The sequence below is a fragment of the Canis lupus genome, chromosome 1 (genome assembly GCF_011100685.1).
Source record: "Canis lupus familiaris isolate Mischka breed German Shepherd chromosome 1, alternate assembly UU_Cfam_GSD_1.0, whole genome shotgun sequence".
In the NCBI taxonomy this organism is placed as follows: Eukaryota; Metazoa; Chordata; class Mammalia; order Carnivora; family Canidae; genus Canis; species Canis lupus.
The window spans coordinates 70,863,494-70,890,336 of record NC_049222.1 but is presented as its reverse complement, the minus strand read 5'-3'; the positions used below and the strand labels follow the sequence as shown (position 1 = coordinate 70,890,336).

Below are 26,843 nucleotides of genomic sequence, written 5' to 3'. Positions count from 1 at the left end.
AAGTTTCTTGATCAGCAAGATACTCTTGCTTTAAAAGGGGTGACTCTGTAAACTCAGCTTTCAAAATGTAAACTACTGAAATACAAATGAAAAACAAGGCTATAATATCAAACAAAAAGCCCCTGTTTTAAAAAATATAGCCATTTAATTCTAATTCCAACACCATATATTTCTTTGAATTCAAGATACTCAATATATATCATACTATTTGAACTAGACATTTCTAACAGAAACATACAGTAAAATGTAGATTATAGGCAATTTCTATTCATAAGGAGAGCCTATTAGAAGCTGCATTAAAATTAAGTCACAATTATATTTATAAATGTTTTATACATGCAGTAATATTCCAAATCAGATACCAATAAAAATAAATTGAAAATCAGAAAAAAAATAAATAAAGAGTGAGAAAAGCAATCTTAGCCTACAGTTCCTGCTAATTAATGAGACTTTGGATGTAATAGCTGATTAAAAAAAAAAACTAAGCTGAGAAATAACAACAGAAACTGCTATAAAAATGTTGCAGTAGACCATTTCCAGGGCTCTCTAAGTTTCTTCTCCTTTTAAAGGAGAGAAGGGAGCTCTAGGATCAAGACAGGTTTGCCTGCCTACATCAGAAGTTCCCAGGGGTCCATCTGGCAGGAACTGTAAATGCAGTTGGAAGGGGTCATTTATACCTGCTGTCTCTACATCTCTTGATCACTCCCTCTGCCTATGGACCTACCTAATCAGAGACCTGATGGAGCTACCTCAAAGCCTACAGCAACAAACTCAACCAGTTCCATCATAGTCCACAGACTCAAACCCAAAAAAACCATTAAGTTCCATACTTTGTTGCCTAATACCGGAAAAAAAGTATACTAATTAATCTCTGAATTTGTATACTAATTAGTCCTCACAATTCTCAGAAAGCCACCATGTTTCATTACATAAGAAAGTAAACCCGGTTCCTTTTGCCTCTGAAAATACAAGTCATACAAAAGTTGAGATGTTGTTGAAGACTTATTTGACGCATGGACAGCTGATTTATAGTCTTTGTTTCTTGTGCTGCCCTGACATTCAAGACACATACCTGAGGGAGGGAATGTTATAACCAGAGTCTGCTGCGTCACATAACTCCAGGGAACCCCATTCATTTAGAATGTGATATGAAAAATATCCCTGGGAGTCAAAGACAGCAGGCAGCCCTGGTTATAAAACACAAGAGTTATTTTTAAATAGCTTTGACAAAGCAGTGGTGACCTACTTAGTCTTACATAAAACCTAGTAACAAACTAATGGGCTATACAAATTCTTCTGTTGAACTAAAAACTGAGTACTTTAAGATACAAAAATGAAGTGTTTCTATCAGTTACTGTGTTCTAGAAATGTCCGTTGTAAATAGGATTGGTGGATATTAGACCTATAAAATACATAAATCAAAGAGAATTTGGAAACCAGTAATCTATTTACTTTTTATTTTTCTTTGAAATCACAACATACTCAAAGCAAGTCTGGATTTAGCACCTAAGTATGTAACTATCCTCTTATCATCCTCTGTTGTTCAAGTAGCTTTTCTATCAACTCATTCAGAGAAACACTCAGCTTCAGAAAAACTTTTCTGGTTTGACATCATTCTAACATTAGTGGAGAAAATGGGGTATCTCTGACATCATACACATCTTGGAAAATCTTTGTGGAAGAAGGACCAGGTTTCCTTGGACTGTAACTTTCCAATTTAACACTGGGCTCATCCTATGAATCACTTACCTTCTTTACTGCATGAAAACAGTCGAGAAGTGTAATGTAGAAATTGCAACTTCCATAGGCAGCATCTCTGAAATCCCAAAAGTATTGAAATACATAGCTTAGTTAATTTAATTTTCTGTAGTACACTTGCCTCAAGACAAAGTTGCCTAGAATTTAAAATCAAACCACAAACTCAGGACAAGGATTAAAAAAAAAATCTTGCCTTTTGGGTTTTAATCAGGGATAAGTCACTGTTATAAATTTCACTGCAGTTTCTACCTATTCTGGTAGATACTGTTTTATAGGTGTAAATCAATGACCACTATCTGAATTTCAAATGATCTCCCAAGATCATTTCTGGCCGTGATGGCTAGACTTCAAAAGTATCTTCTTGAGCTCTAATCTAATATGTACCCCTCCCCACAAAAAGGCAAAGCATTGCATTTTTTCTTCAAACTGGAAGATACCACATTAAATTGTTACCAGGAAAGACTTACTTTTGACTCCATATATACATACATATATGTGTGCAATATAAGTATGTATCCATCCACATAGAAAAAAGATAATGGGAAATCACAGTAATATGTAATACTACATGTGAGCTAAAAAGCAGTCTGCTCTTCTCATTATGCTTTCACAATCTTTAACAAATGAACTGAGTAACTTCTTTCTGATTTTTAGAAGATTAGAGTACCTCGAAAACCACAGTGCTCTTGGGGAAGTGTTTAAATTAGTTTACAGACAACTCCGCCCAACACCACAGCAACATCTATCACTAATCTTACCACAGATCTCTTAATGTCAGTTAAGAGTTTGTCCAGAAAAATAAGGCCACCCTCTACTCCCACTGGCTTCTCCTTTCCAGCTACCCTGAGCCATTACAAAATGAAAACATTCAGAATTAGGCAACATTAAGTTTGATCATTCTAGAAACGCTGAACAGCTAGGATTCTCAAATGGTCCTTATCTGGACTTTCGGTGGAACCAGACTGCTGCCGAAGCCATCATTACCTGCCTGCCTTGGTTGGGTTTTCACACTGTAATGTCACTTAGCTGAAAACTCAAACTGCACATTGAAAAATTTCAACTTACACAAACCTTATAGCAACATGAACAAGGTGGAAAAGGACATCCTTTTCACTGAGAATAGTTTGACATTACTGTCTGAACTGGCTAGGATTCCTGAGGTAAATTCTATGTCAGCCATCAGAGGATTGCACACAGTCTTACAACAGGCCATTTTTGTCCTGTAGGCCTCTTAATTTAAAAAGCTGCTCTTCTAAAACCTAGAAAAGTTCTCTACAAAGCCTAGGAAACGATTTTACCAACAGTTTATTGGCAATCTTCAGGAAGTAGAAAAATAATACGGCCCACAGCAGTTCGCAGTGTGGTCCCTGGTCAAGCAGCATCACTCAACCCTGTTGGAAATGTCAATTCCCAGGCTCCATCCAAACCTACTGAGTCAGAAGTTCTATGGGTGGGCCAGGGAATTTTTGCTCTTACAGGTCCTCTGGGTGATTGTGATGTATGTTCAAGTTTAAGAACCAGTGACCTAAAGAATCAACACAAAAACATATGTTTTGTAGGAATAATTTTTTTCATGGAATAAAGAACATTTTAGATAGAGAACCTAGGATAGGGAAATGAAGTAATTTAATCTAAACCCAAATAAAAGTTATCAGTGGAAGGGCGGGCGCCTGGTTGGCTCAGTTGGTTAAGTGGCTGACTCTTCATTTCAGCTCAGGTCATTATCTCAGGGTCCTAGGGAGACAGCTTAAGGATTTTCTCTCTCCCTCTACCTCTCCCCCTGCTTACATGCTCTCTCTCTCTCAAATAAATCCTTTTTAAAAATTATGACTGGATATATGGTGTTGCATCCTCATATTTTTAACCCTGTCTCCTCAGTTACTTTTATTATCTTCTTTATCTACTGAGAATTCTTCCCAAGTCAAAGGCATGTTGATTCAGTCTTTGTGATAACTTGATGCATTTATTCAATGTATATTTTTGAGAACCTACTACAAGCCAAGCCCTGCTTTAGTCAATGAGGATTCCACAAACTTTAATCTGGGCTTACCTGAAGTTCTGCCTCACACATCACACTACCTGATTAGACAATAAAAATCTTTCTTTACTCATTCATGTTTATTTCTTAATACCTCCAACTTTAAATACACCCATACATTCTTCCTTCTACCCAAGCAATCAGGCTTCTTCCAAACAGTAGAAAAGTAGCTATGAATCTGTATATAAGGCTGGGGCAGGGGATGCGTCACTAAGATCGTTTGACAAACTTAGAAAAGCAATGAGGGGGCACCTGGCTGGCTCAGTTGGTGGAGTGTGTGACTCTCGGTCTCAGGATTCAAGCCCCAAGTTGAGTGTGGAGATTACTTAAAAATAAAATCTTTTAGATAAATAAGGCAGATGAGAATCAGTGAAAGCGTACTGCTGAGAAACTGCAAAACAATGTCAAATACTAGTTTTAAAATAACAGCTTTTGCAGCAGCTTGGTAACCAAAAACTGCAAATAACCCAAGAATTCATCAAAAGGACAAAGAACAAATAAGCTGTGATGTGTACACTGAGTGGAATGCTACAAAAGCAGTAAAAAGATAAAGCATGATACCTACTGATACCTGCCACAACATGGATAAATCTCACAGGCATTATGTATTTAAAAAGCTCAGTCCCAACTCTCTAAAATGCCTACTATATGACTTCGTTCATATCAAGTTCAAAGGCAAGAAAAACATGTGGTGGAAGTCACAGAGATATTAGGTGGGGGGTGAAGGGAATCTTCAGGAGTGCTGGCAGTGTTCTGTGCCTTGAACTGGATGGTAGTTACATATACGCGAGAGACTAGTGGGGGTTTTAACTGCAGTAAGATATACATCATGGTGTTTAATCCTCATACCCCATTAGAGCGATCCTACTGTCATTCCCATTTATGAACTAGGAGACCAAGGCTCACATTTGTAAAGAACCAAAGTGGCAGAAGTTAAGAGTCAAACTCTCCTTGGTCTGATGTCAATAGTAAACTATACAACACTATCTCCCAAGAAAACAGAAAGCAGAGCCCCCCCTTCCCCAATCAATTAAGAAGCAAAGGTGTATTAAGGGTAATACCAAAGAACAGCAGTATATGCTATTGCTGACAATAATCCTAAAGTATCAAGAAAACACTGAACTACATTTTATACTATATTTTCATTTAAATGGCAGAAAAATCGTGATATGATCCATTAAGAAATCATATATATGTATATATAAACATATGTAAATTCAGTGGTTAAAGAATTATATCTAAGTTGAATTAAATCTAATTAAATATTGCTATGGAGCATAAAAAGTTTAACTGCAAATGAATGCTATTCTTGTTAACAGCTATATTTATACTATGCACTTAAAGTGCATATATTTTTTTAAAAAGTACATATATTTATTCTACATACTTAAAGTGGCAAGGATGAAAGACTATAATGCAATTTCTTTCAAAATATTCAAGCTTAAAAAATATATCAAGCTTTATTAATTCTGATTGACCTACTCTCTAATTAAGTTAAACAGAACACTAAAATGTGAAGTACAAGTTTTTTGATTCTGCTCTGCTGATACTTTCATAAAATTCAGTAAGTGTGAAATACAATAGTATTGTATTATTACATAACCAAAATAACATAATTTCTACATATAAAAAATACTTTCTAAAAAAAAACTTTCTATCTAAAAAATACATATGTATTTTATGTTTTACTTATAAATAAAAATGAATTACTAGAAAAGCAAAAGAAAAAAAACACATTAAATACAAGCCCAAATTCTTAATATTTTATTCCACAGGCATTAAAATACTCTACTGAATTATTATAAAAGTCTCTAAAATCCTACTCGCAATTCTTTTTTTTTTAAGATTTTATTTATTCATTAGAGACACAGAGGGGGAGGGGGAGAGAGGGGGAGAGAGAGGGAGAGAGAGAGAGACAGAGACAGAGACACAGGCAGAGGGAGAAGCAGGGTCCACGCAGGGAGCCTGATGGGACTCGATCCCGGGATTCCAGGATCACACCCTGGGCCAAAGGCAGGCACTAAACCGCTGAGCCACCCAGGGATCCCCTCTACTTGCAATTCTTATTCTCATCACAGCTGGTAACAAAAAGTTCGCAGATTGACACTAATTTACAGACCATATCTGGAGAAACAATACTTTATAGATATATCAAATATTTGGCATCTAGGACTACAAAGATTCAAATTTTACAAACTTGAACTGCTTCTAGCCAAGTCCTATTTTTTAGAGAATTACTCACTTTCCTCCTGGGACCAGGAGTGCCAAACTTCATATCTCAGTGCCAAACTTCAGTAATTTTAAACACAGGTAATGGCAAAAAAAAAGCAAAATTTATTCTATTTTTGGCATTTGCATTTAAATTAATGCAAATTCTCTTTTACATCAACAGTGTTCCATGGACCTTTACCTGGGTTATATGAAATGTGTGTGCTTATTCTATTTCAGGACCTTAAGTTATAAACTTTAAGAATGGCACTATTATAAAGGAATACTGATATAAAGAAGCTAACAACAAAATTATCACTGTATACCAATGTTCTTGTGACTCACAGACCACAGATACAAGCATTTCTTCTCAAGGAATTTATGGCTGCTGTTATATTTCAAGTTGAGAAATAGAGCACTCTCCAGTTTAGAAAATAATCTTCATCTCTTCCTACCCACCTCAAATAACAGAAGACTTAACACAATCCTTGCACTAGAAAGAAAGGTGATGGTACTGGGTTCAAAGCAATTCTCCTAATTTGCTAAATCACTTATTACAGTCTTAAGGTAATATAGAAATGAAACAACTATCTATTTCATGGAGTAAGTCCATGGTAGTAAGACCCATCTCATGGACAGTCCTACAGTTACTGAAGAAGAAGATTCTGCTAAGGTCAATGGGAGACCCAACCTGTCCACAATGAAGTCAAATTCACAACCTTACATTTTAAAAGCAAGGATATACCTTCAAAATCAGGCATCCAAGGCATATACAACAATACTAAAATTACTAACTTATGAGTGGAAGAAAAATGCAGTACTTGAAATTATCAACACAGTATGCAATCAGTTAAATTATTTCATGTTTATTACATCTTAAGTGCCATACAATATCCTGATTATGTACCACGTCAAGGATTTTGAGAAACTTTTAGAACTTAAGAACACAAGTTTTTTCAAAATATCTTCAACACAATCACCTGGTAAGTTGTGAGATGAGGATGAGGCTGTTACCCGTTTACATAGACTTTACTTATATACCACTTCTATGACACAGCCATTTGGTTTTTCCAGTAGTGGAGCACACTGGCAACCTCACCCAGCCACCATCTCTGCGGGCGTATCGCTAGGACAAAGAGATTCCTTTATGCCACTGAAATTAACTACTATTTATCGGAAAACTTATTTCTTAACTCTTCAGGACCCAAATTTCTCAGGGGTGGCTCTGAGTACCATAATTCCAGGACTGTCATCTGATTACAAGGCATAGTTTCCATAAGTGGCAGAGGTTCTCACATAGAAGTGATTCACTGCCACGAGGGACATCTGGCAATGTCTAGAGACATTTTGCTTTCCACAATTAATTTCATGGAGGTGGAGGTGTTACTGACAACGAGGAGGCAGAAGCTGGGGATGCTGCTAAACATCCTACAATATGTAGGACAGCCCCCATGACAAAATGTCAGTAGTTGAGCTGCCCAGATCTATGGTGTTATTTGTACCCACTCTAACAAGACTATTTACCAGGTCTTCTTTTTTTCAGAAACAACTATAGTAAGATATTTCTGGCAAGTACCTGATTGAATGAATCTACCATATCATTCTTATATTTACCTGAAAGGAATGTAGGATGTAGCTCCACACATTAATATTCTATATGCTTCTTCTGGAGCTCTCCCCAAATATATAACCTATATTTGAAAAGAGAAGAAAAAAGCAATTTATTTCTAAATGAAGATACAGTGCTGTCACTGCAAAAGTTTGTATAATTTCTCTCTGATTAACTGAGCCTGATTTTCCAGCCTTCCCAAGGACCCTGGGAGTCACCCAGGACCCTATCAGCCAATTCCTTTTTAGCTGGAATCTGCGGTAGCTAGTTTTTGTTGCTTGCACTAAGAGCACTGAACAACTCCCCAACAACCTTTTGTGGTAACAAGTAGAGCATTTTAAAAACAGATTTTCTAAATCAAGATATTAGACTGAGCACATGCTTTTAGCCTCATCCCTTTCCTGAAAATCCACTGAAATGACTATAAAGAAGTGTGTGGGGGATGGAGCTAGGAGGTGGACTGAGAATGGGGACGAGGACATAAGGCAGAGCAAGAGTTTGATTAATTCCATCCATTTAAATTTAACTACTTAAAAGTACTGAACAGGTTTCCTATAAAACTGCATTTGCTTCTTATTTTCATTGGCTTCTTTTATCCTCAGAACTATATTAGGCTTTCACCTTATCTGGCAGAACTACTTCAAGTAGATTCTTTAGCATTTCGGGTCCAATAGCTTCTTGTTTTCTGCCCTGACATTTACTATGCATATGATTTTTGGTGGACAGTTCCTTTCTCTCAATAATTCATACATGTTGTTCCACTGTCTTCTCAGTTCTAGTGTTGCAGAAATATTTTACTAGCCTCATTCTCTCTTCCTCTTATAAGAACCTGTTTCAGAAATTTGGAGTTTGAGAATTTCACTGGTCTCCCTCTAAGTGAGTCATCCTCAACCTCCAATTTAGTTTGCCTGAGACTTCCTGACCCCCATTCAATCTGAAGGCACAAGTCTTTTTCCAACTCAGAATCTTCCCATAAGGCAGGACATTTTCAGCTCATACATCGTGGAAGGAGAGGTGGCCACCAGCATCCGATTTGGCACATATATTTTTACATAAATTAGATTCCATGCTAAGGCTTATTTTGGGATAATATACTTGAAATTTTGAGTAGTAGGGCACCTGGGTGGCTCAATGGTTGAGCATCTGCCTTCAACTCAGGGCTGATCCGGGATTGAGTCCCACATCAGGCTCCCCACAAGGAGGTTGCTTCTCCCTCTGCCTATGTCTGCCTCTCTCTTTGTCCCTCAGGAATAAATACATAAAACCTCTAAAGAAAATTTTTTTTACTAGTAAAAAGAAATCACTAAAGAAGTCCCTGCATGGCTCAGTTGGTTAAGTGTCTGACTCTTGATTTCAGCTTAGGTCGTCATGATCTCAGGGTTATGGGTTCGGGAACCATGCTGAGCTCCATGATCAACAGAGAGTCTGCTTGAGGATTCTCTCCCTCTGTCTCTCTCATGCACACTCTCTCTCTCTAAAATAAATACATTGAAAAAATAAATAAATAAATAAAAATAAATTAAAAATAAATAGATAAATATATTTTTAAATCACTAAAAAAAGTATAAACCTCTAATCTCCATCACTTACGTATATGAGCTGTTTCCTCAACCTAATTGTGAGCCCTATGAAGTGAGGACCTATCTCTTAGGCTTCATTTCAAACTCCTGGTTCATATTCTATACATGGACTCTTACTGAATTTTTAATTCACTAACCTAAATCTACTTACAATAGTAAATTTTAAAAAATCATTGGATTGGGATCCCTGGGTGGCGTAGCGGTTTAGCGCCTGCCTTTGGCCCAGGGCGCGATCCTGGAGACCCAGGATCGAATCCCACGTCGGGCTCCTGGTGCATGGAGCCTGCTTCTCCCTCTGCCTGTGTCTCTGCCTCTCTCTCTCTCACTGTGTGCCTATCATAAGTAAATAAAAATTAAAAAAAAAAAATCATTGGATTAAGAGAAATCATACAATCACAGATCCAACAAGGATCTTTAAAATTCTGAGAAGGACATATCTCAAAACTAGTCATAACAGTTGAGTCACCTTCCAAAGGGCAGAATGCCTTTGGTAGAATTGGTAGAATACCAATTTTCTGTTTTAAGAATCATAAAAGGAATCTTTTCCCAGTGTCTAGGCTGTTTCTTTTCTTTTCTTTATTTATTTGAAAGAGAGAATGTGCACACACACAAGGAGGGAGTGGGGCAGAGGGAAAAGCAGACTCCCCAGGGAGCAGGAAGCCTGACGTAGGGCTTGATCTCAGGACCCTGGGATCATGACCTGAGCCAAGGCAGCTGCCTAACTGACTGAGCCACCCAGGTGCCCCTACACTGTTTCTCAATATGGTTTCATCCCATTTACTCTAAAAAAAAATTACAAAACTTCAATTAACTATACAGAATCTTGTAATGTTTATCTAGGGCAGCATACAAATCCCCAAAAAAGGTACAAGAAAAAAACATCAATTCCAAGAATAGAGAAATATTTTGTTACCTAGAACCTAGTACAAATTTTCAAGTATAATATTCATAACTCATGGGCAGCCCAGGAGGCTCACGGGTTTAGCACCGCCTTCAGCCCAGGCAGTGATCCTGGAGGCCTGGGATCGAGTCCCACGTCGGGCTCCCTGCATGGAGCCTGCTTCTCCCTGCCTGTGTCTCTGCCTCTCTCTCTCTCTCCCTGTGTCTCTCATGAATAAATAAAATCTTTAAAAAAAAGTATTTGTAACTCATATAAGATTGCAATTTATCATGAACTAAAGCACACATAATCATTTGTAATCTTACTCATCTTAGTTGTCTATACATTACTTCTCTTTTAGGCCTCAACTTATCACGTGACTTTCTATTTTATTATTATTCATTTGGAAAAACAGCATGACAATTCTTTTAGGAAACATTAAAAATAATTTTAAATCCAACCCCCTCCTTTGCAAATTTCCTCATTCTTTGTTAGGCTCCAACATCTTTCTTTTCTCTTCTAAGGTTTACTGTACAGCATCAGAAAAGTCTTTTCTTGTCTTTCTTCTATTTTGGGACTTACTAGTAGATAGAGACTCCCTTTCAAAGACCACCCTGAAACCAAAACAAACCAAAACCAAATAAAAAAACACCTTGAAGCCAATGAGAGTGAGAACAAGATTTGATTCATTTGTATTTATGCATGTATGTGTATGTACACATAATTTAAATTAAATGAAATCGAGACCTCTTTCAGGTTTCCCTATGTCTAGCAAGACTGTCTCAAATTATATAAATTTTTCCTCAAGAAAAAGGTAATTCCTCTTTATACATTAAATGCCTCTTCATACATTAAATAATTGTTGGTCAGCCTTGGAACACAAGTTTAATTCAAAGAACACAAGGGCAATGTAACATTTTCTCCTTTGGGGGAATATTTATTTTTTATTATTGTTTTAAAGATTTATTTATTTATTCATGAGAGACACAGAGAGAGGCAGAGACACAGGCAGAGGGAGTAGCAGGCTCCCTGTGGAGAGTCTGATGTGGGACTCGATCCCAGATCCCCTATCATGCCCTGAGCCAAAGGCAGAGGCTCAACTGCTGAGCCACCTAGGCATCCTTTTTAATTTTTATTTATTTTTTATAATTTTTAAAATATTTATTTATTTATTTATTCATGAAAGACACAGAGACAGGCAGAGACACAGGCAGAAGGAGAAGCAGGCTTCCTATAGGGAGCCCAATCCTTTAGGGGAATAAAAACTGAATCCCTAGTAGTAAACTTTTCAAAAACATTATTTTTAAACCCAGTTGTGGATTGACTGTACATAATGTACATAAATAGATACTGGGTATAATGAGATAAGTTAAAGGAAATTTATAGACTCAGAATGAGTCTATTTATATAATGCTATAGTCTGAATGTGTGTCCCGTCTTGCAAATTCCTATGTTGAAATCCTAAGCCCCAAGAGGTGATGGTATTAGTAGATGGGAGCTCTGAGATGGTTAGCCATAAGGGTGGAACCATCATGGATGGGAGGGGTGCCTTATTAAAGAGGCTCCAGAGATCCTTAGCTCCCTTCTGCCATGTGACAGCCCTCACCAGGTTGCTGACACACCCTGATCTTGGAACTCCCAGCCTCCATAAGAGAAATAAATTTCTGTGTGTTTATAAGCCTCCCAGGCTCTGGTAGTTTGTTACACCTACCCAAAAGGACCAAGACACACAACTATTAAGTAAATATTTGCAGCTAGTATCATTTTTAATTGTACACCCACGCATCTTCCCTAGTCAAAAGGCCTTGCCATATGAAATTATTCTAAATATAAGAAAAACCCTATAAACGGCTCCTATATTAACACAAATCCTCAAATTAGTAAACTCTAAATCAGTGTAATTTTACGAACCGTCAGTGTTCCTAGCAATTTGGAAGCTAGGTCCTTTTCAAATTCCTTTGGTATATTTTCATGAGAAGCTATGTACAAATATAGAATGGTCATTCTAATTCCACATTGCTGTCCAAAAATAGGAAGCAACAAATGAGGAACAAGAGAGAGATTAAACAGCTGTGGTAGCTAGCTTCCAAAACAGCCCTCATGATGCTCACCTCCTGGCATTCCCACCTTGCGGAGCCCCCTCCCACAATGAATAGGGCACCCATGTGTAAACAATGCACAAATGGCAGTGTGTGGCTTCTGAGGCTAACTCATAAATGACACTGTGGCTTCTGTCTGGGATTTCTCACTCTGGGTACCTCAAGGTGTCATTAAGTGAGGGTACTCCGGCAGCCCGTGTGGCAAGAAGAGAAGCCCCATGCCAATAACCAGTGTTAACTGACAGTAACAGTTGTCACTTTTAACTGACAACTTCAGATGACTGCAGCCCAGTGGGGTAATTTGTCAGGCAGCAATAGGTAATAGAGTAGCATGATAAACAGTGAGTAAGGAAATAGTCACTTCAGTTAAGAGAGGATAAATAAGCAAATAGGTGACAAGTGCGGAGGTAAACGCAAGCAATCCCCATGGCTTTGAAAGCATCAGAAGAGGGAGCATGCTGTCATCTCTCTCTCTGAGGTAGGTAATCTCTCTGAAGAAGCAAATGGCAATCTCACAGGATGAATAAAATATTGTGGGACAAATATCTGATAAGTCAGTAGTGCTTTTTGAAGTCACAGTGCAAAGATCTTTGCTGAGTAGTACTATAGTCATTTCTAGGACTTCCATGTCCGTATTTTTAAATTATCATCTGCATGCCCCAGTCCCTGTAAAGACTCTGAACCTTAGACTACAGACCTATGTTTTGAAACCTGGGAAGGGCTCAACCAGTGATGAATGAAATCAGTGGATTGAAAGAAAAGAATCACAGCCTGATCATTTGGTTTCAATCCTGACAATTCAGGCCCCAAATAATAAAGCCCAATCATTTAAGCACATGCTTCTTATTCTTACATAAAACATTTTGGGTTTTTTAAAGATTTTATTTATTTATTCACAAGAGACACACAAGAGAGGCAGAGACACAGGCAGAGGGAGAAGTAGGCTCCATGCAGGGAGCCTGATGTAGGACTCATCCCGGAACTCCAGGATCATGCCCTGGGCAGAAGGCAGACGCTAAACCGCTTAACCACCCAGGGATCCCTACATACAACATTTTGAAGCTTAAGCTATGTACTCAGAGAACCTTTGGTACAGTTTTAAAAACTAAAACATTACACAATCATCATGAGAATGAAGAATAACAAAGGGTGTTTAAATTCTACAACAAATGTGGCAGCCTGATAAACCCATAGCCATTTTCAAATATTTTTCATGGAGAAATGTCACAATGTTTCCAGTATTAACTATTTTCACTTCAACCAAATGACATAGTCTTTCCTATGCCAACACTTGAATGATCTTTAAAAAAAAAAAAAATCACTCTCCAGATTAACACAGAATGTTCATGAACCAACACACGTTGGAAATAAGCTTCAAGATCCAACTGCTGAATAAAAATGATGAGCAGGGACAAGACTATATACAATACACAATTTTATATGATAAAATAAGTAAACAAGGTAAAATCACTTTCACAGCTCCTGCACTAATATAAAAAAAAATTCTATCACTTAAAAAAAATCAGATGACCTTATATTTCAATAGTTTTAATTTTTCAGTTATTTATAAATATAGTAGGTTGGTATAATGATCCTCAATTTAGATAAAGGGAAACTGCAAGTTTGGCATAGCAATCATATATCTACCAAGACCAGATACCTAATAAACGTGAGGAAATTGGGCTCTGGGTCTTAGTGCACATGGCTATACTATGTGGGCAGTAGGGATATTTTTTCAAAACAAAGCAAAAATCTTAATTTTTCTTTTTGCATGAAACCTAATTTTTAAACATTAGCAAAAACAAACTACTATTTATAAATACTCAGTTACATAAAACTAGTAGGTCACTACTTTCCAACCTGTGATATTTGCTGGTCACCCAAAATCACACTGCTTGTTACTGGATGGAGAGAGCCTACTGCTCAGACCTTATTATAGACAAGAAACCATACTATCTAAAACAAGTACTGCAACAGGGACAGGATTCCAACATTCCAGAGAGCTTAAAAGATCTACAGTCAGGGATCCCTGGGTGGCGCAGCGGTTTGGCGCCTGCCTTTGGCCCAGGGCGCGATCCTGGAGACCCGGGAGACCCGGGATCGAATCCCACATCGGGCTCCCGGTGCATGGAGCCTGCTTCTCCCTCTGCCTATGTCTCTGCCTCTGTCTCTCACTGTGTGCCTATCATAAAAAAAAAAAAAAAAAAATCTACAATCAAAGCTTATAACAGAGAGAGCCATTTATCTTCACTCTTTCCCCAAATTGTGTCCCAGGTGGCTCTAATAGCTGCGGTCAGGCTCACTAGGGCGAGAAAGGAAGCAAGGCTGACATCAGCAGGGATGCCCACAGCTACCTCCACCACATGGCCTTGTCCCCTTCTGGGCACACCTCACACTAACCTGCCTTCTGGTTGCTATTCACAGCAGCCTGTTGCTGTTGCCCTGCCTGTCACCGACACCACAGTATCTGCCCAAGGATGAGTACTTATAAAAACTTGAGCTGTCCCTCCTACCCCCTTGGTCCTGTAGTCTTTGCTGCCCCAGCTAGACTATTTCCTGAACTGGATTCTTACCTGTGGCTTTCAGATCCTTTCTGCTCCCTTTGTCTTAGTTTCTTACCTGATCCCTTCAACAGGTAGCCACCTTCACCTAGCACTGACTACTCTGGGTTCAAAATCATTAAATCCTTAAGAAGTAGACCAGAGATTCAAAAGACCATCATTAACTAACAAATTAAGTCCCTGAGCTCTTATCATGACTGTTGAAATAATCTCAAATCTGACACAATTAGGATTCTATTCAGACTGTGAATTAATAAATTCTTAGGATTTAATGAGTACAATTTTCAGTGCAAATGTTTACAAGGTAAGCCATTCTAAAGGTTACAAAAATTGCTTAGAAATAAAAAATACTACTTACAGAGTGATAAATTTTGAACAAGGAATCTACATGTTAGCACAATTAGCTCTCCCAAAGTAATCTCTTAAAACATTAAGGAAAACAAATTTGCAAGCTATGTACCAAGAGTTTGCTTGCATCATTTATTTTATACTCAGAACACAGCCACAAATATGTTAGAAAAAAGGGTTAATTTCCCAGATTAGCCCTCAAAAGTACATTTAACTTGTGGAAGAGCTGAATACTATATATCTGCAGAAAAATATAACTGCTGGTCAATAAGATATAACCAAGGTTGATGACCAGTAAGATAATATGGCAACTTTCTTGTTTTTTAATATAAAAAGAATATTTAAGGTATGATAATAGTTGAAAGAAACAGGAAATAGAAAGACATTTAATGAATGCTTATTAATTGGTGCCAGATACTCTACATAAATTGAAATTAAAAGCCAGCTCAGTGGCCTCTTCCAAAAAACTGTTTTGTGGGCAGCCCGGGTGGCTCAGTGGTTTAGCGCCACCTTCGGCCCGGGGTGTGATCCTGGAGACCCAGGATCAAGTCCCGTGTTGGGGTCCCTGCATGGAGCCTATTTCTCCCTCTGCCTGTGTCTCTGCCTCTCTGCCTGTGTCTCTCATGAATAAATAAATAAAATCCTTTAAAAAAATAAAAATTAACGTTTATACCTACTAGTATAATAACACACCACCACTTCTATTACAAAGTATACACATAAAAAAATAAATAGTAACAGAAAGTGACTATCATTTCTTAAATGATTAGTGATCATACTTTAAAATAAAATAAAATATTAATATATTTAACAGTTAATGCTTCATTTTTTAAGTATCTTGATTTATTTTATTTTATTTTTTAATTTTTATTTATTTATGATAGTCACACAGAGAGAGAGAGAGAGGCAGAGACACAGGCAGAGGGAGAAGCAGGCTCCATGCACCGGGAGCCCGACGTGGGACTCGATCCCGGGTCTCCAGGGATCGCGCCCTGGGCCAAAGGCAGGCGCCAAACCGCTGCGCCACCCAGGGATCCCAAGTATCTTGATTTAAAAGCCTGGTTGTAAGTTCAGCTCCCTTGCTTGCTTTCTTTTTGGTTGTTTGGAAAAAAAAAAAAAAAAAAACTTATGGAAGTGTAACTTACAATCAACGAAAACATACATTTTAAATGTATATAGGTCAATAGATTTCAACTGTCCACAGCTATATGACCACAACAACAATCCAAGTAGGAAATGTCCATCACCTCAAAAGTTCTCCTGTGGATCTTCTCAGTTAATCCCAAATGTTTCCCCCTTCCCCACAAGTCTGAGGCAACCACTGATATGCTTACTGTCACTATGGAACAGAGACATCTTCCAAGAGCTTCATATAAACAAAATCATGTACAGCTGTTTCAATTCTTGATTTAAATGGGTGCTGTGACTAAAAAAGAAACTTTACTATGATAAGTAAATGCACATATGGGAATGATTACACTCATTTTCTTTCATTCCATCTAGCAATGATGGACATTTGGTTAGTAAATTCCCAATTTCCTAAATGCTAATCAGATGTTGTTAAAAACTAATGGGGAAAGTGCTGTACATTTTTTAAATGTTTAGCAAATAAGTATAAGATCCACTGAAACTTCATTTAGATGATTTTAAGGCAGGTTATAACATTTTCTTTTGTGGCTATTAATATAACCCTTGACTGAAAACTGTACTTAAAGGAAAAAGACCATTCATTCTGCCTTTTTAGTAGGAAATTGGTTTCAGGATAACCAGAGCCTCGGCTGGAAGAGGGGAAGTTCAATTCCCATAAAAGAAAGTCAGCTAATAAATGAAGGATGAATAAAATAATTAGAAATTATGGTTTTACTGAAACTCAAATATAATTAATGATTGAGGCAAGTACTATAAACTGTTGTTTAAAATACTAAATATTGGGCTGCCTGGGTGGCTCAGTGGTTAAGCACCTGCCTTCAGCTCAGGGTGTGATCCTGGAGTCCCGGAAGCCTGCTTCTCTCTTTGCCTATGTCTCTGCCTCTCTCTCTCTCTGTGTCTCTCATGAATAAATAAATAAAACCTTTAAAAAAAAATAAAACACTCGATTCATGATTGACAGGGTATTGAACATACAAATTGTTCCAAAATGATACCATACAGAACCCACTAAGTTATAAAGGAGAAAACCATACATTAAAGGAATTTGAAAGCACCAAATCCAGTGGTCATTTTTAGCATCCATAACGGTAACTTAGGTATCATTTGTTTTCAGATATGATGCAACATATACTATTGATGCATGAGGCTATAGATTTAACTTCCGGTTCACAAGACATACAGAGAATGGAGAAACAAGTTAAAAAATACCACAAGATAAAAAAACAGAGAAATTCAAAAGGTGGAACAGTCCATAAGAGGCCTGGTCTCATAAATCAGTGTTAGCAAAAAGGGACCATGCATGTGTGAGAGAGATTAAGGGCACAATAGTCACACACAATACACGGTCCTGGATTACATATTGCTCTGGACATTTTAGATCAATGGAGGAAATATGAATATAATCCAGGTACAGAGATGATGGAGTATGTACTAAAGTGGAAGGACAGACCACTGACTGAAAAAAACAGGTGATAAAACTATACTGGTGAACATAAAACATATGGTTATAGTACACACACATATACACATATCCTACTTATATAAATATAAAAGGTTTCTTTTTAAGGAAAATTTTCTAAATTTTCAAAGGTATAAATGTACATGACATTTTTCACAACAAAATGACAAAACAAAGTTTCAAACTTTTACTTTCAGAATACTCTCTTCACTATCATGAATTTGTTTTGAAGGGCACTTGCTTTTCCACTTAAAATTTCACCTTTACTTCAGGGGCACCTGGGTGGCTCAGTCTGTTAAACATCTATCTGCCTTCGGCTCAGATCATAATCCCAGGGTCCTGGGATCGAGCCTCACATTGAGCCCCACATTGGGCTCCCTGCTCAGCGGGGAGCCTGCTTCTCCCTCTCCCTCCCCCTCAAATAAATACATATAATCTTTTTTTAAAAATTCACCTTTCCTTCAAATGACAGCTTAAATGCCACCACCCCCAAAATCTGGCTAGATAATAACCACTGAATTATCACAACAGGGTAAACTGATGACTTCATAAAATGATGTGATATTTATCTTTCTGTAAGAAGAAAAATTCAGTTATCTTTTTTATTCTTCAACTATATAAAAGAATTTTACCTTCACCACAATTTCTTACCAAAGCTCCTACCATTCCAGATAGTTGGTAAAACCATTTACCAGGCCACATAACATGCAGTACTTGGAAATACACAAAGACAAATGAATAGTTAAGCTAATAATCTCACTTCTTCTGCCACAGGTGGCACGTGACCAACTGAAAAAAGGGACTAACAAAGCATGAGCGTATCAATCCTGTTTTAATAGTTGAGTATTTTGAGTATTTGCAAAACCTAACCTCCTCTTTTTTTTTTTTTTAATTTTTATTTATTTACTTATGATAGTCACAGAGAGAGAGAGAGGCAAAGACACAGGCAGAGGGAGAAGCAGGCTCCATGCACCGGGAGCCTGATATGGGATTCGATCCCGGGTCTCCAGGATCGCGCCCTGGGCCAAAGGCAGGCGCCAAACCGCTGCGCCACCCAGGGATCCCCTCCTCTGCTTTTAAGACAAAACAAACAAAACAAACAAAAAAAAAAAAACAAGCCTGCTCCACACTCCGTATTAGGTCCTTTGGAATACATGAAGATGAAGAAGACATTCGTTTCAGAGGCCCAGAGTGTAAAAAGATGGATAGAGAGTCAGCTTACTGGGAATACTTTCTTACTGACAGTTCTTCCTCCAGATTTTTTGTTCTAACATTACCACACCATCTTCCACGTTAATCACTAAAAATCACTACTATCTCCAAATTCCTCAACAACCCCAAAACATGGTTATGAAGGCTGCAGATCAATTTTAGGGAACTCTCACTCTTTCTAAAAACTTTGATCAGAGGATTCAACAGACTTCAACCAGATCAAATTTTCACTTACTTACTTTGATATTTAATGTTTTGAGATATCTATATTATATCTTGACACTCCTCTGCTACTGACCAGTTTCCTTTCTCAGGGCCTCTGGGTGGCTCAGTTAGCTAAGCCATCTTGCCTTTGGCTCAGGTCATGATCCCAGGGTCCTGGGATCCAGCCCAGAGTCGGGGGGGGGAGGGGGGTCCCTGCTCAGCAGGGAGCCTGCTTCTCCCTCTCCCCTACAATTCCCCGCTCGTGCTCTCTTTCACACACTATCTAATAAAGAAACAAAATCTTTAAAAATAAATAAATTTCCTTTTCTTGGAAGTTTTCTCCTGTCTTCCCACCTACCATCATTTCAACTCCAAGCCCCTACTTTAGCCAGCCAGTCATGGCTGCAAAGACTTTTGCTACAGCCAAGAGCTGTAATCCTCCTGCCAAGCTGGTTTCTTAACTAAGCAGAGGAATGAACTCAAGTGAATGTCCAAATTACTTACCTGGCACTTTCTTAACCAATCAAATCAGTGCCAATCTGAGAGTGTAAAATCCCGAAAGGATTTCTAACTCTAAATATGTTAAATATAGAAAAATAAACTTTTACATGCCAAAATGCAAACATAAACAAAGTCAAAAGACCAACAGCAAACTTAGAACAAATATGACAACAAATTTTCAGTAAATATGCCAAAGGGTCATTGTTTTTTTCCAACAGCAACAAGATTTTTAAAAAGAGATTTCTTATTTATAAAATTATTAAGCACCGTTTTTAACAAAATCCTTGTTTCCCACCATGCTTGCAACAACCCTCTGAGGGTTCTTCACTGATGTCCCCATGTCTGGCTCCCTGTAGCCTTCTCCCCATGCCCCATCTTGGGAACAGGTCATGGACCAGGGATGAATGACTGAGCCAAGAGCAGTGCAAGCAGAGCTGTGTGTGTTCTACTCAGGAGCACGTTCTCTTAAACGGAGTGTCTTCCTCTATTTTCTCCTGGATGGGTAAATATTTTCACTGTCACACTAAGGGCCATTTCTCCAGGGTTCCCTTTAATATTTTACAAACCCCAAGAATTCTGGCTGCATCCCTTTTTCTGTAAAGCTGTCATGAGTCATGATTGATTCTAATCCATGAGGTCCTCTTCTCATTGATGGGCTAAGTAATGGGACCACATGCCCCAGTTATTCAAAGAGCCACCTCTCCATACTCTTTTTCTTAAGAACTAGTCTAGGCTTTTTTCCCCCTAAGAATTATTCCTAAGCACAATACAGAGCAGGAGAGATGGGAAAAACACAAACAAAAGCACCACATCTGGGTACGCTTAAGAAGTCAAATTTTAGTAGGCCTAATCTACAAACCTGTGTTTCACACATTCAGAGATGATAAGAAAACTTAGAAGTATCCCAGAAAGATTTCTTTTTTTTCTTTTTTTTTTTTAAAGATTTATTTATTCATTCATTCAGAGAGAGCGAAGAGAGAGGCAGAGACACAGGCGGAGGGAGAAGCAGGCTCCATGCAGGGAGCCCGATGTGGGACTCGATTCCGGGTCTCCAGGATCACACCCCAGGCTGCCAGCGGCGCTAAACCGCTGCGCCACCAGAGCTGCCCTTTTTTTTTTTTTAAAGACCAGAAATATTTCTATCAACTACTTCTGTAAGCACTCGAAGAGGAAAATAAAAGCAAAAAGGCCCTAATTACCTTTGTTAATGATTTACCTTAAACACAGAAAAGGAAATTAGTAAATGCTTAGGTGCAATTTCAGCTATTACCAAAACCTCTGGTTTAATCACTATATATTCCAAATCATTAAACTATATACCAGAAAATAATTTTCAAAGGAAGGAAAGCATGACAGAGGCAAGTAGCAAGTTGGGGAAGAAAAATAACTTATCTAAAGAATTTCAAAAACAATCCCCTAATGGTGGGTGGGAGTAGAAGACACATCCACTAGCTATTCTTCTTCCATCAATAGGGCAGCCAGGTTCCACACCAACAAACAGATAAGGGGCACTATTCTGGACGAGCTCTCAGCCTACTCTGGAAAAATTGTTGCTAAGGTATTCCATAGATGAAAGTACTAGGCAGTAATAAAATGTGACTCTAAAGAAACAAAGATCTTTCGTGATGCTTAAAATAAATGAAGTTTATGACTCTTGTATAAATATTGGCTATTCCAAAGCATATTTTCCAATGATTCAACTAGACCTCTTGATGTCCTGTGTAGCCTATGTAGCATGTACCCTTTTTCCTGTAACACGGACTCGCCATATCTTCATGCTAGATGTTTTGATGAAAATGGAAAGAATCTGTAAGAATAGACCTAAGAGTCACATCTTAGTTAGGAAAAAAATCGCTTATATTCAAATTATAAAGCACCCTTACCTCATGTGCTGCACTTTGATGTTTCTCTAGAAAAAAATTTACTGGTCCTGGTTCTACTTTCACAACCTCACTAAATGATCATGGGTTTATAAAACAAAGCTTTGGGGGCTGTTTTTTCTAACCTTAAGTGCCATAACATATACAAAGGTCTTCCTGGGAGTTGGTCAATTTCTTAGAAAATAGACTTTTTAAAGAGCAGTTTTAGGTTCAGAACAGCAAACGGAGTAAAAAGTACAGAAATCTCCCATACACCTCATCCCCCCAAAATGCACAGGCTTCCCTGTTGGTCAAATCTTTAAAAGCAAAACACGTTCCTTCTGGAAAGAAATCAAGATACTATCTTAGAAAAAGTAATTTCAAAATTTCAATTGCTTTGAAGTAGCACCATTGGATGCATGTTCACTATGCAATATGTTAGGAAATCCATTAAATACTCACCATATAACATCCAATAAGGAAAGCAGCATTTGCTTGTTTTCTCTGATCAGAGCCAGTAAAATGAATAATTTTCTTCCTCATCATTGTGATGGACTATATAAAGATAAACAGCTGTTAGTATTCTCTCTTTTAATTTTGAGTCTTCTAAAACTTCATTTTGTGATGAAGATAAATTCCAAACCTTACAATGTGAAAGCATTCATCTTAGCAAGATCTTGAAAATGATTGACTTTGATACCCCAAAATACCATGTACCTTCCCAAAAAAGACATGTTCTTGGACTGGGATGAAAGTACAGTTAAGGGGTTAGGGAGGGGACATGAAGAGATATATGCTTGGAGCATAAGCTCTGAAAGAATACATAAGATGCTGGAAACAGCAGTGATAGGGGAGGCTTTTTCTGTTTTTGTTCTTAAGTACATTCCCCAAACCTTTATAATTAAAAGGGTATATTAAAACAGGCAAAAATAATTCATTCTGTTAGAAATCAAGATGATGAATGGGGTAGGAGGACAGGGTGAGGGTGGAGCAAAGACAACAGCATAAGTGGGCTCTTGTGTGGCATTGTTAATGTTCTGTTCTTGATTTGATGACCAGGATGGTAACCTATATTCACTTTGTGAAAATTCACTGAGTTGTGCACTCAAGATCTGTACCTATTGCTGTTACATACATTGTACTTCAATAAAAAGTTAAATAAAAAGGATATGGAATTAAAAAACCAAAAAAGCATATGATTAGTTAGCACCTCCTCACCTGTATTTCACTAACGTGAGCAGAAACAGATTCAGGTAGGCATAAGGAAAAGGATATATTCAGTTCAAAAAGCACGTATTTCTTGGCTTCTGTGATTTAATGATGAACGTGTACATATTTTCCTTTAGTTGTTTACACAGTGTAAGAAATCAAGTTGATTTTAACAAACAAAACCCAAACCCAACCAGCCAACAGAGTAACACAAGTACAAGACAACTTTAATTCAAACTCTCAGTACACTTTTGTCACTAATTAAACAGGCAGTAGTATTTCATCAGGCTGGGTGGTCAACACCCTGGAAGTTGTTTTGCTAAATTATAGAAAGTTTAAAAAAAAAAAAAAAAAAAAGACCAATATACCAGTACATTCTTGTTTCAGTCAAAGGATAAAACGTGGAGTATAGGGGTGATAAAGTCTTTCAAAATTAAAGCAAAGAAACACAAGTTGGGGGAGGGGGTCTTTTTAGCTTCCCAGCCCTGTATGAACAAAAGATCTGCCATTAGCAACCAGAAAAGAGGAGGAGGGTGTGGACATAAATATACAAGGCTATAAATGCTTATACTCTTATTCAAGAGAAAAATAAAGTCCAGAAAGAAGAGTCTCCATCTCTACACAAATCTGTAGGGCAAACATGGAATACAAAAAAGAAAAGGCAATCCTACTACTTCCATTCTGCAGATCAGTAACTCCTTTGACAAGTGCTTCTAACGTTTATAATCGGGAATTTTAGGTTTGAGGCTCAAGGGGAAAAAATTTGCCTTACTCATAAATTTTTAATATGATTTAATTTTTAATTGAAAATAAATATTATTTCTTCTGTGTATTATTAGTATGGTAGGTAATCAATTGGGTAATGTTGTTTCCAGATTTTTCTATTTGAGAATTTACAGTGACAAGTTTGGAATTGCTAGGAACACATAAACACTTTTTATTGATGTCACCATAACTTACAAGTTTTTAAGATAGAAGAATGGTGTCTAAGTTCAAACTAATAGAAATACACTTTTGCAACTCTCATACATGGTCTTAAAAAAACAGTTTGCCCCTGCTTCCCTGGTGAGGGGAAGGTGAGGGGAAGATGGGGTGAAAAGTCACGAGTAGTACAATACCATGACAGATTAAAGATAGAATGGAAGTTGGGGCACCTGGATGGCTCAGTTGGTTAAGTGTTTGCCTTCGGCTGGGGTGAGGATTCTGGGATTGAGCCCCATGTTGTGCGTGCTCCCGCTGCCCCTTCTTTCCCCCTTCTTTCCCCCCCTCTCCCCCCCTTCCTCTGTCTTTGTCTCCTACTCGAGCGCGGGTTCATAATTCTCTCCCAAATAAATAAATAAAATCTTTAAAAAAAAGAATGGAAGTGAGATGAGCCAGTATCTTTTATTAATTTGCTAGCACTCTGTCCAAGTGAAGCAGAAAGAACAATGACCAAAGCAAGGGTTCAGTCCCAATTAGATCAGGCAGCAAGAGGTTTTATTTCATTAACCAATTTCTACTTTGGCTTTTCAAGTATCTGAGCATCATCAATCCAAATCAGAACCAAATGACCCAATCAATCTTAAACCACTCAGTCAAAACTGTGGAAAACAAACATAAATACTATGACTATATATAACAAAAATCACATGTATGTCCCAAACACCACTGTAGTGAGAAATAAGGTGTTTTATGTGTTATTGGTTTTTTAATAAAAAAAAAAATAGAGGTATATTTTCCTTTATTTTCCCTCATCAGAATCAAGCTAACAATGATTACCTAAGTCAAATCTTAAGTAAAAAAGATTTTACCTTTAATTTCTTATTTATCTTGCAACAATATCTGTAAACCATTGCCAGATTGAGTGGTCCAAAATCTGCGTAGAAGCTTTAAAAATGAAAAACAAAAACATACATATACATTCTAGATCCTCTAAATATAAATGTCTTTTTGGAACTACAAGATCCAACTAAGACAAGAAAGCATACACCAAATTGTCATTGGTCATACAACTTAATGATACTGCCCTACTAGTGGCAAACTAGTGCTATTCTGGTAAATAACTCCTATTAAAAAATATGACAAAAAAAAAATACGACAAGTGCTACAATGCTGAAGTCTAGCCTCAATAACATCTGAATGAAGAAGCTGTTTTTCCAATGGTAAAAACACCACATCTTACTTATTAATATACTAGTTTATATCTCATTATACTTTAATCTGTTAGGATTTCAAATACAAGTTGTCAAATTTAGGAAGTTCCTTCATTTTGATATTTTCCCTAAGGATGTACTTTATTACCAAGGGTTATACTACCAAGAAAAAAAGCATTCTGCAATTATCCATCAACAAATTTTCAATTTTCCAAGGCTATTCTATTTACAAACATACCTTTAGATTCTTCAAAATAAAAAAAGTTAGTAACAATCTTTTAAAAAGCAATACTTACTTCTCATATTCAAGTTCATTATCTATGCTGAAATAATGTACATTTGATGAACTCTTTGGTCTGCTGTAGAGAATGGCAAAACAAAGGCGATCTGCAATGGAAAAATTGCAATGTTCCTTCCTTCAGGTTATTAAAAAAACGTTTCACATATCATGATGCAACTCTTTTCAGATTAAGTCAATTTTTAAATTTTAAATTTTAAATTAAAGGGTGCCAATGGGTAATTTCAAAATGTTGTGCTATCTTGGTAGGTAACATAAGCAACATTTTTAAAGGAGAAATTGTTTTTAACCAGAAATGTCAATAACAATAAGTAATTTTTCACATAGCAACATGGCTAAACTTCTAGAGGAACCTCTCATTACAAAAGTCTAGTTCCCCTGGGCTAAGGAATTTCAGCAAAGGGCAGCATGCATTTGGTAGTTCGGCATCAACCTAGATTACTCGCGGTATGTTTTGCTAGGTTTTCAAGTCATCCTAAGAAGTCTTCAGTAAGAAATTCTGCTTTTTAAAACAGAAGCTAAAGAACGCTATCAAAATCGCTGTAAAGTTAATGTTTATGGCTATAGAACACAAATGAAACAAACCATATGTTTATTCAACTGTTCTTAGGGATCCCCACTTCTTGATTCAGAATCACTATTTTTGTGTGTGTGATTTCTACAATTAGACAAATTACCATTAGGAACTAAGCAATGAGAGGTGTCTCCAAGAGGAGTGAGAGATGGACTTGTGTTGCGTAAACGCAGCTGGGCTCCGTGGAGTTTAGCAAGAGTGCTCTGAGGCTGCACCCTTCCCCCACCTCACCCCAAGGTGCTGCCTGGAGATCCTAGGTGGAGCAGGCACCCACCTGTAGTACCTACTGGCGGTCATACGTGTGTTAGTAGAGCACTCACACTCGGATTGTAGCAAAGTCAAGGGCAGCCTTCAACATAGTAAAGAACAAAGAATGCCAGCTGGCATCCTTCCCCCAAATGGTAATTTACACAATTTTTGTCTGCAATTCAACTCTCAGCGTCGCTGTCTTTATTTCCTTGCAAACTTCTCAACTGAAACGTCTTGCAACCAGACACTCCAGCAGCTGACGGAGCTTATTTCTTCCCCACCACGAATGACCCTTGGTCCCCGCGCACAGAGTGACCTGGGATCCGACCCCAGCGGAGCAGAGGCCAGTTCTGTGGCAGCCAGGGAGGAGCACAACCGGGTGCCCCCCGCCCGTCCGAGAGGGTTCCCCGGGGCGGGGTCCTGGGAGGGCGGCACCGGCGGCCCACGGTGGGTGGGTGGGTGGGCGGGGGGCCCAGGGCGGCAGCCGCAGCCTCCTCGCCCCGCCCCGCCCCGCCCGCCCCGCCCCCGCGCCGCGTCCCCGGCAGAGCCGAGACCCCGAAGCCGCCCCCCAAACGCGGGAGTGCGGGTGTCGCGCCCCCGGGCCCCAGCACTCACCTCTGATCACCTCCACCACCAGCGGGATCCCCGCGCCCTCCCGGCTCATGACTCTGCCTCGGCGGCATCGGGAAGGCGGGAAGGCGGGGCGGAGGTAAGGCCCGGGCGTCGACCCGGGACCGCCCGCCGGGAGGGGAGGCGCAGCCGCGACCGCACCCCCGGAGTGAAGCAAACAAAGTTGGAAGGGCGGCGCCCAGCGACAGCCCCGGCCCTCCTCGGGGCCTGCCCGCCCCGCGCCTCGGATCCTCTCGGACCGGACCGCACCACACGGAGGGCGGAGGGCACGGGGCGGGGGCGGGGC

The 26,843-nt window shown here is 38.5% G+C and overlaps 1 protein-coding gene across 20 annotated transcripts in view; it reads right to left on the bottom strand.

Moving 5' to 3' along the window:
- CDC14B (cell division cycle 14B) overlaps positions 1 to 26,843 on the bottom strand; it is a 102,680-nt gene that overhangs the window by 32,114 nt on the left and 43,723 nt on the right. For 16 of the 20 annotated variants that reach the window (XR_005353939.1, XM_038526820.1, XM_038526824.1 and 13 more), the window contains 5 exons: positions 25,103 to 25,193; positions 24,465 to 24,540; positions 21,928 to 22,020; positions 7,619 to 7,695; positions 1,750 to 1,816 (listed from right to left, as the gene is read on the bottom strand). Coding sequence is in view for 19 of the 20 variants with exons in the window: in XM_038526820.1 (XP_038382748.1) it covers positions 1,750 to 1,816; positions 7,619 to 7,695; positions 21,928 to 22,020; positions 24,465 to 24,540; positions 25,103 to 25,193 (404 nt within the window). In the remaining variant the exon portion in view is untranslated. Of the gene's footprint in view, positions 1 to 1,749; positions 1,817 to 7,618; positions 7,696 to 21,927; positions 22,021 to 24,464; positions 24,541 to 25,102; positions 25,194 to 26,542; positions 26,800 to 26,843 lie in introns of those variants that run through there. The other 4 variants (XM_038526825.1, XM_038526838.1, XM_038526837.1 and 1 more) reach the window with 4 other exon arrangements.